The sequence below is a fragment of the Chelmon rostratus genome, chromosome 3 (genome assembly GCF_017976325.1).
Source record: "Chelmon rostratus isolate fCheRos1 chromosome 3, fCheRos1.pri, whole genome shotgun sequence".
In the NCBI taxonomy this organism is placed as follows: Eukaryota; Metazoa; Chordata; class Actinopteri; order Chaetodontiformes; family Chaetodontidae; genus Chelmon; species Chelmon rostratus.
Window position 1 is genome coordinate 13,988,116 of NC_055660.1, and position 8,677 is coordinate 13,996,792.

Here is an 8,677-nt window from a genome sequence, read left to right on the forward strand (position 1 = left end):
ATTTAAGTCCTGACAGGAATCAAAATGCATTTGACTCACTTCTGTATCTAGATTTACCTTTGGCCTCCATGTGGGGGTGTAAGTAATGATGCATTAAAGTAAAACAATTAATGCTGCTTAAAACCAATGAAAATGCACCACATTTTATAAAATTATCATATATTTCATAGATAAAATCTTGCAGGCTGTTAGGGTGGGACAACTCACATCTTTATCAGTCTGATAAGTCCAAAGAGTTTGCCATCATGTAGCTCCCATCCTAACACCTGTGTGGGTGTACATAGCCTTTAATGTGTTAAGTAACATGTTACAACAGCTGTTAATATTTCGCTCTGAAGTGTTACATGATGAAGTCAGTGGTGGAAAGCAAATGAGATCTACTCAACTACTGCATTTCAGTGCAATTTTGAGGTTATTATACAGTTTTATGCTACTTTTTAATCAACAATTAAGGGGGGGTGATTCACAAGACAGCATTATAGAAGCCCCTCATTTACCAGCTGCAACATTAGAGTGATGTAGTGATGTTCGATAATTAATAATAAACAATAATATACATTATTCTGAAGTAGATAATTCTGGATAATGAGATAGATAGATCTCACGAGTCGCATAATTGAAAGACCTGAGTATTACTAGCCATAAATGTAGTTATTTACTTTCTATTACTGCCTTTTTGATGTGGTCGAGGTTTAAACCCCGCGCACGCGCAGACCGCTGCCGACGCGCTGACACCGGTAGTGACGCGAAGATGGCGTCCTCCGCTGCTCGGTTTACGACACGCTGGTTCTCAGCATCATTTTCTTCTGGACAACGTAGCGGTCGTTTTCTGAATGTATCTGCCAGACCGACAGGAGTCGTTTCAGCGACGATATTGCAGACGCACCGGGGTGGGATAGCAGTTAGCTTTAGCTGCTGGACGCACCGAAATGTCGTGACATTGAAGGGACTGACAGGTGAGATAGCAAGCTAACTGTTAGCTCAACATCCCAAGAGTGTCTTAGTTTAGCAGTCTTCTGTTACTATTCATCATGCCGACAGTCATGCCGTCGTCCAGGCTTTGTGGTGTGCAGCGTTACAGTGTACAACCGGCTAAAGGCTGCTGTAGTCCTCCGAGGCCGGTTAGCCCTGGTCTGTGTATGATGTAACTTCTCTGTTAACTGACTATGATGTAACTGAACTCTATTAACTTTGTAGCAACATCATTTTGTTTTCAATGGTCATGTTGTCACTGCCGGGACAGTAAACACACCACATGCAGCTCATAGATAAGTTTTTAATGTGTTACAGGCAGAGGTGAAAGAGAAACACAGACATTGTGGCAGTAATGCTCAATTGCATGTAAAAGTCCTGGGTTCATATTAATTTTTATATACGTTCAATTCGGTTTAAACTAAAGTACAAGTGCAAAAGTATTTAATAATATAAGTACCAAAAGTAAAAGCAATCATTATGCAGAATGGCCAATTTCAGAATACTACACATAATACTACTGGATTATAATTATTTCTGCATTAATTTGTGCATCACTTTAATGTTGAAGCTGAGTTAATTTTAATAACTGTACATACTTAATCTGCTGGGTTTCTTGGGGATCAGTTTTATTTTAGTCTGTATCATTACTTCACTATTTATTTGTCAATTATATTTTGTAGTAGCTTGAGATATTAAATTAATGTGGTGGAGTAAAAATTACAATGTTTGCCTCTGAAATACAGCAGAGTTAAAGAATAGACAGGCAGAAAATGGAAATACTCAAGTACAAGTACCTCAGAATTGTTCTTTAGCACATTACTCGAGTAATTGTACTTTGTTACTTTCCACGTTTGACTACAGAAATGTATCCCTGTCAGTTTCCATCCTGCATAGTTTGACAAGCATGAAGTGACGCCAGTATTTCATCATATATCATAAGAATATTCTTGAATGAATGTGCTTTCAGGGTGTAAATATCCTAAACAAATTGTACAATTCTGAAGTTCTGGCACTAAACAAAGTGTTGTGAGACTGCATGGTACAGTTGTGCAGTGAGTTTTATGTTATTATTTAGTATTTACATTGTCTGCTGATAGGAGCACAGTCAGAAACCTTGAAGTAATTTTATGTTCCTTGCTGGACTGTTATGAGCATTTCATAAATAATGTGCTGAAATGCAAAAATGTTGGACTTTGTCTGTGATTTACTGCTATGATCAACAGCTGTGCTTCTTTTTCCTGGTCTGTGCACAAAAATACTCCTCATTATTAAATACTGTAGATACCTCATCAGCATCTGAATATAGAGTAGTACTCTATATTAAAAAGTCCTTTTCTCTGCAGGCACAAGATGTCCCCATGTCACTGCCGGTCACTTCTTTCACACCAGCAGCAGCTTTGCAAACAAGCAGGACTTCTATGAAGTCTTGGGTGTCTCCCGCACTGCCTCACAGAGGGACATCAAGAAAGCGTACTACCAGGTCAGAGACAGGCTTTGCTGTCACACTGTGGTGAAAATATCTGCAGCTCAAATACCTGGAGTGTTAGGAACCTTGAGTTTGTTTGGATCCCATTAAATCTGATGCATTCTCATCCTCTGCCCTCACCTTTCTCCTACTTTTTGTCTCTCTCCAGCTGGCAAAGAAGTACCACCCGGACACCAACCCCGATGACCCAGAGGCCAAAGAGAAATTTGCCAAGCTGGCTGAAGCCTATGAGGTACAAAACCAGTTACATGAAAGTAGTGGTCGACCGATGTGGGTTTTTCAAAGGCCTAATGCCGATATTTAGAGTTAACCAACAGTGTAATAATAATGATAACAAAAGGGACACAATTGAACTTAAATGAACAATTATTTAACACTCAAGTTATTCTCTGCATAGTCTCTGTATGCAGTCCATCAATCAATAAACAAAATTTCGGAAATATGAAGAAAAAAAAAAAAAAACAGTTTCAGTGCACAGTGTAAGATAAATAATGCACACAGTAGCACCCAGCCTCTAGGTGTATAGTGTTATTTAACACTAATGTATTTTTCACCTGAGCACAGAAAAACATTTAAAAATAAAAAATGTGCACTGTCTCTGACGTGTCAGCAGATTTTTTTGTTTGATCAACCTCATGACCGCAGACATCAGCTAGTTGCCGGTTATCGCAAAATACAGGAAATCAGCCTGATTAAACATATAGGTGCAAATATAATTTAGTTCCCTCCCCAGTTATGTAAAAGTGCAGGTGAAGTAGTAGTACCCAGAGTTTCCCTGCTCTGCTGTTTTGTGTGTGAAGGTGCTGAGTGACGAGGTGAAGAGGAAGCAGTATGACACATACGGAGCGGCAGGCTTCGACCCAAACCGTGCTAGGGCGAGCCAGCAGCAGTACTACAGGGCCGGGGGCACCAGCTTAGACCCAGAGGAGCTCTTCAGGAAGATCTTCGGAGAGTTTACTGGAGGAATGGGCTTCGGAGACATCCACAACATGTTTGAACAAAGGCCGGAGGTCAGAGCTCCCATTACTGTAGCATCAACTAGTTTTGATATTGCACGTTAAATCATCCTTTTACATGTAGGTTTTAATTTGCAGTGCAACCCTTTTTATCGTTTAGAATTAGTTAAACGTACATGCATTAAAGCCACTGATATGGTATTGTCATATCAAGATGTATATCACTGCCTCCTGTCTTTCCACAGTTTGTGATGGAGCTCACGTTTTCAGAGGCAGCAAAGGGCGCGAGTAAGGAGTTGAGTGTGAACATTGATGACGCCTGCCCGAGGTGTGATGGAAAGGGCAGCGAGCCGGGCACCAAGGTGTCTCACTGTCACTACTGCAATGGCACTGGCATGGTGAGTGTCAGTAGTTAGCAGCGCTGTTTAGCTTGTGGAGCTATCTTCAAGCTCTTCAGACTTCTTTCACTGAGACCTCATCAGCCACATTACTGACCGTGTCGCCCCCTGCAGGAGTCAGTCAACACTGGTCCTTTCATGATGCGCACCACCTGTCGACGCTGCGGTGGGAAGGGATCAATCATAATCACGCCCTGCACACTGTGCCGAGGTTCAGGCCAGACCAAGAGGAGGCAGACGGTCACCGTACCAGTACCTGCTGGTAGGTCCTCACAAAGTGGAGACAATCCACACATCTGTTGAAAAGGAACAATGCATAGATTCTCAGCAGAACTGGTATTAATCTCCTTTATACAGTCATGTGTTCACAAAGTGGTGACCTCGCTCCATCCTTGCTTGTGAACGACTGAGCCTTTCCAGGATGCTCATACCCAATCATGATACTATCACCTGTTACCAATCAACCTGTTTACCTGTGGAATGATCCAAACAGGTGTTTTTGGAGCATTCCACATTTTTCCAGTCTTTTGTTGCTCCTGTCCCAACTTGTTTGAAACGTGTTGCTGCATCAAATTCAGAATAAGTAGATATTTACAAAAATCAATCAAGTTGATGAAAAAAAATAAATGTATTGTCTTTGTACTGTTTTCAATTGACAAAAGAATTAACAAGTTATCGCACTGTGTTTTATTTTAGCATCCCAACTTTCTCAGAATCAGGGTTGTATCTCAGTAAATTTAGTCTTGTGCCAAATTTTGAGTCTATACAAACCTGCTGTAATTGCTGTTGACCTGAATTTGGAAAATGTTTTATAATGACAAATACAGCTTTTGCTAAATGTATAATTTTTTTTTGACATTTTCTCACAGGAGTGGAAGACGGTCAGACGGTGCGCATGTCAGTTGGAAACAGAGAAATCCTCATTACATTCAGGGTGAGTTGCGTTTATTCTTTAAGCATTTAGGGAGTTATTGTTGCTGGAGTAGTGTCAGAGTTTGAAGTGTTATATCTGAAATGTCTGTACAGGTCCAGAGAAGCCCAGTTTTCAGGCGCAATGGAATAAACATCCACTCGGACGTGTTCATCTCGATAGCTCAGGCCGTCCTGGGGGGCACAGCCACAGCACAGGGCCTCTATGATACCATCAGTATAGTGGTGAGTAAAAGGGAAGGCTGCATGATTTGGACAATGTAGATGCTAATGTTGATTTTTAGGCTGGTCTTCCGACTCAAAGTAATAGTGAATCTTGCCTACCTCACACACACTGTCTGGTTCTGCACTGCAGTTTTGAAGTGCTGTTGCTTAATGTGATTTTTTTTGGATGTTTCTACCAGACGATTCTTTGTCTCCAAATGCATTTCCTTACCAAGATAACTGCAGGAGTAGTTTCTGTTTGTTGTAAAGTCGTCTGTGTTTTCAGATTCCTTCCGCCTGCCAGGCTGATCAGGTGATCCGGCTGCAGGGGAAAGGCATTCGGAAGATGAACAGCTACAGCTATGGAGATCACTACGTTCACATCAAGATCAGAGTGCCAAAGTAAGACCCACGTAGATATTATGTTCCTATGTATGTCAGACCACAGATGTTTTTGTACATTCTTTCTTTTTCCTTGTATTTGAAAAATTACACATCTGGTCTCTTTCCCTGCAGGAAATTGACTCGTAAGCAGCGCTCTCTGTTGCTGACGTATGCTGAAGATGAGACGGATGTTCAGGGGACTGTCAACGGTGTCGTTCCTGCTGCAGGTCAACTCCACCATTCAGTTAATACATCACTCCACCCTAGCGTGCAGAGAGACACATAGAGTCCACACAGATAGCCCATGATCAGTCCCTCTGCACTGCAGCGGTGTTAGTAGTTGAGCTTATGCAGTGTGTGTTTGTGTCCAGGAGGGGGCAGCAGCACTTCAGGTTCTGGTTCAAAGTCGAACAGCACAGAGGAGGCCCAGGAGAAGCAGCAGCAGCAGGAAGAAGGAGGCTTCTTCTCGAAACTAAAGAAGTTGTTTAGCTGATACTCTAGCTGCAGGTGGGAGCTTCAAACAGTCACAGACCCTCTGACTTCTTCCCTGCTACTCTGATATAAACATAACATTCACAAACAGCAAATTCTGCAGTTACATCAAGAGTCAAAATCCTTAAACTGGACTGTTTTAATGAGGAAAAAGTAAGATTTTACTGTTATTTGCTGGATAGTCACTTTGCACTCTTGACCTCAGTTTTTTTTAATTTTTTCTTTATTTATTTATTTTTTATTTTAATCTTGGCTATGGCCCCTCTGGAGAATCAGCTCCTGTTTTATGTCAGATGTTTAACTTGCTTTCTTCCATCTCCAGATAGAAAACATGCTGAAGGAAGAGAAGAAATCCACTCACTGGGCCTCCACGCTGTCTCCTTCTACTTTTGGGGTTGAGCAAAGAGGAGGAAGAGAGAGGAAGAGCGGTATTTGTTTTGACACAGTCGCACATTGATGAAGCTGCGGCTGGCAAAAAGGTCAAGTCGACGCCAGGTCCACCCACACACCCACTGGCCCGTCACCACAGTCAGGTGCTGAGCTGAGAAACTCAAGAACCGCTGGAAGAGGAACAAGATGGGGACAACAGAGGACTATTGTGGTCTAACTCTCCTCCCAGTGTGCTAAGTTTGAAGCTGCAATTCTCATTGCTCTGCAGACATTAACTTTATTTAAGAAAACTAAGAAAGATGAGCCACAAAAATGGCAGACAAAAACTTAACAAATTACAAGAGGATGACCAGAAACTGAACTTAACACCGACATTTCCTGCACGGTCACACTCTCATCTGAATTGGATGCTGCTATGACCAGTACCTTTCAGTGTGCAGTCTCTTTGCAACTCATGCAGAAAGTTTTGTTTTTTAGTTCAATCCTAATGCTCACTGAAGTTAAAACTTCCAAAAAACATGCAACTGTGAAATGTGTTGGGAGGATATATATCATATATCATGTAATAAAAAGGGGTAGAGAAAGGAAATGGGATGGGATGATTTGTTGTATCTCTGTGTGGCAACAAAACTGTGCAAATGCACAATGAAATAAAATGTGAAAAACTTGAAAATGACTTTTTTCCTTTATTCATTTCAGATTCATTTAAAAACTAAGCTTTAATATTTCTTTTGCAGTACTACAAGTCAACAGTAGATGGCGGTGTGAGTCATTTTCCCGCTGTTCAGCCCCACACATCAATGCTCCAGCCCTCCGACTGGTGGGTGTTTTCAGTCACCCACTTCATCACTGCGTGCAGCATCTGAACAGAAGCTTTTTGAGGGTCATTGAGAACGCGGCTTCACCGGGGGTTTTCCAACTGTGCTCAGGCTCAAAGTGGTCAGTTCTTCTCATACTGGACTTGTGGTTCCTTTCAGGGAAGAGTTATGGCTCAGAATGAAGTCATAGTTGCATGTGGAGCCGGTCGGTGTCTTTTTTTGCATACATCCCCACAATCTGTTGTCCTTAATGTGGTGTCTAAATGCTAGAAAGCAATGTGGGTCACTCTGTTTGTCAGCCCAGTGCTGAAAGATCAGAAATAACCTTTATGCTACTTGACACCAAAACAATAACTCTGGCGAATATTTTTGCTGAAATTTGAGAATTGCATAGTTTTATCTCATACCCAATCCACTCCTTATGCATAGACCTTTACTGTGCAATTTGCACTATTTTTCATTTTCAAGGGCCAGTAATGAACAATATACATCTATTTGTGCCTTTGAGTTATCTGGATTTGTTGCACACCATTTTGCCTGCGACCCTATCAAATTTATATTTCTGAAGATGTTTTTTTTCAATGCAGTTCTCACAACTCTGCAAAAATACATTACACAATTCATTTTTTGGTGTCAATGAGCATATACGTTAAAAAAAATGATTGTTTGGAATGACCCAACAGGAAGAACAAATCTCAGTTCCTTCTAATTCTGATCACCATAGAAGTTTAAACTCAGTTCCAGCAACTCAAACTGATGTTTACGCTCCACTTTGCCCCCTTCTGAAACAGAAACTACACAACTGTAAACACAAAGTCTAATCAACATTACATGCCAGATGAACTGTTGAGGTTTAACAGGTTATCTGGGAGAATGTCTGGAGGGTCAGAAGTAACGCTGGGAGTGAACATGTCCAACAAAGGTCCAAATAAAACCAATATCTAGAGTCCAGAACACATCACTCACATCAGCAGCAGCATCTTAAATATAAATAATTAAGTTCACACGTTCCCTTTCTAGGATTTCGGGATGCTACAAATTACCACCGTTCCCCGTCATTTTGATGTCGTCATAGTTGTAAATCACTCTTGCTCACTCATTACAGTGTGCCTTGATGAGTAGGTTGCCATACTCCCATCTTAATCGCCCTCCTAAATCCTGCGAGGGTTGAAAACCGCTTTGTTTTCAGGACCAAACCGAGGTTCCCCTTCATACTCCTCGCCTCTCTGGTTTGGAGGGAAAGAAAGAGGAATGTTTCCATGTGAGAAAGGATGCTGGTGGGGAATATAAAAGGGATGTTGCATCAGTGAGCGGAGGAATACTTTCATTCCCTTTTCGTAGCTCTATTCTGCACTGACAAACTGAGATGGTTGTAAAGGACTGGCCGAGTGGTGGAGGGAGAACACAGAAACACACACACACACACACACACACAGGTAGGAATAATCTTCACCTGCTGGTTGTTTTATTTGACGTTTACACCAGGCAAATAGTTCAGACTGAAGAGCTTCTGTCTCTGCCTTTTACACACAATCAATTAAGACATATACAAATAACATTTACATGTACAAACAATAAAAACTAGGATTATCATTATTGTAGTTGTCCTAACACAAAAATAATAAGTTGTTTAATTTGCAATAA

General features: G+C 41.3%; 1 protein-coding gene across 1 annotated transcript; it reads left to right on the top strand.

Annotated features, from left to right (window-relative positions):
- Window positions 1-751: 751 nt before the first annotated feature.
- On the top strand, window positions 752-6,862 carry LOC121604070 (dnaJ homolog subfamily A member 3, mitochondrial-like). Its single transcript, XM_041933470.1, has 12 exons — window positions 752-956; window positions 2,319-2,455; window positions 2,610-2,693; window positions 3,262-3,471; window positions 3,663-3,815; window positions 3,930-4,077; window positions 4,685-4,749; window positions 4,842-4,970; window positions 5,236-5,351; window positions 5,466-5,560; window positions 5,705-5,840; window positions 6,148-6,862. The coding sequence occupies exons 1-11, from the start codon at window positions 752-754 to the stop codon at window positions 5,824-5,826; spliced, it is 1,464 nt and encodes a 487-aa protein (XP_041789404.1). The 3' UTR covers window positions 5,827-5,840; window positions 6,148-6,862.
- The last annotated feature ends 1,815 nt before the right edge of the window (window positions 6,863-8,677 follow it).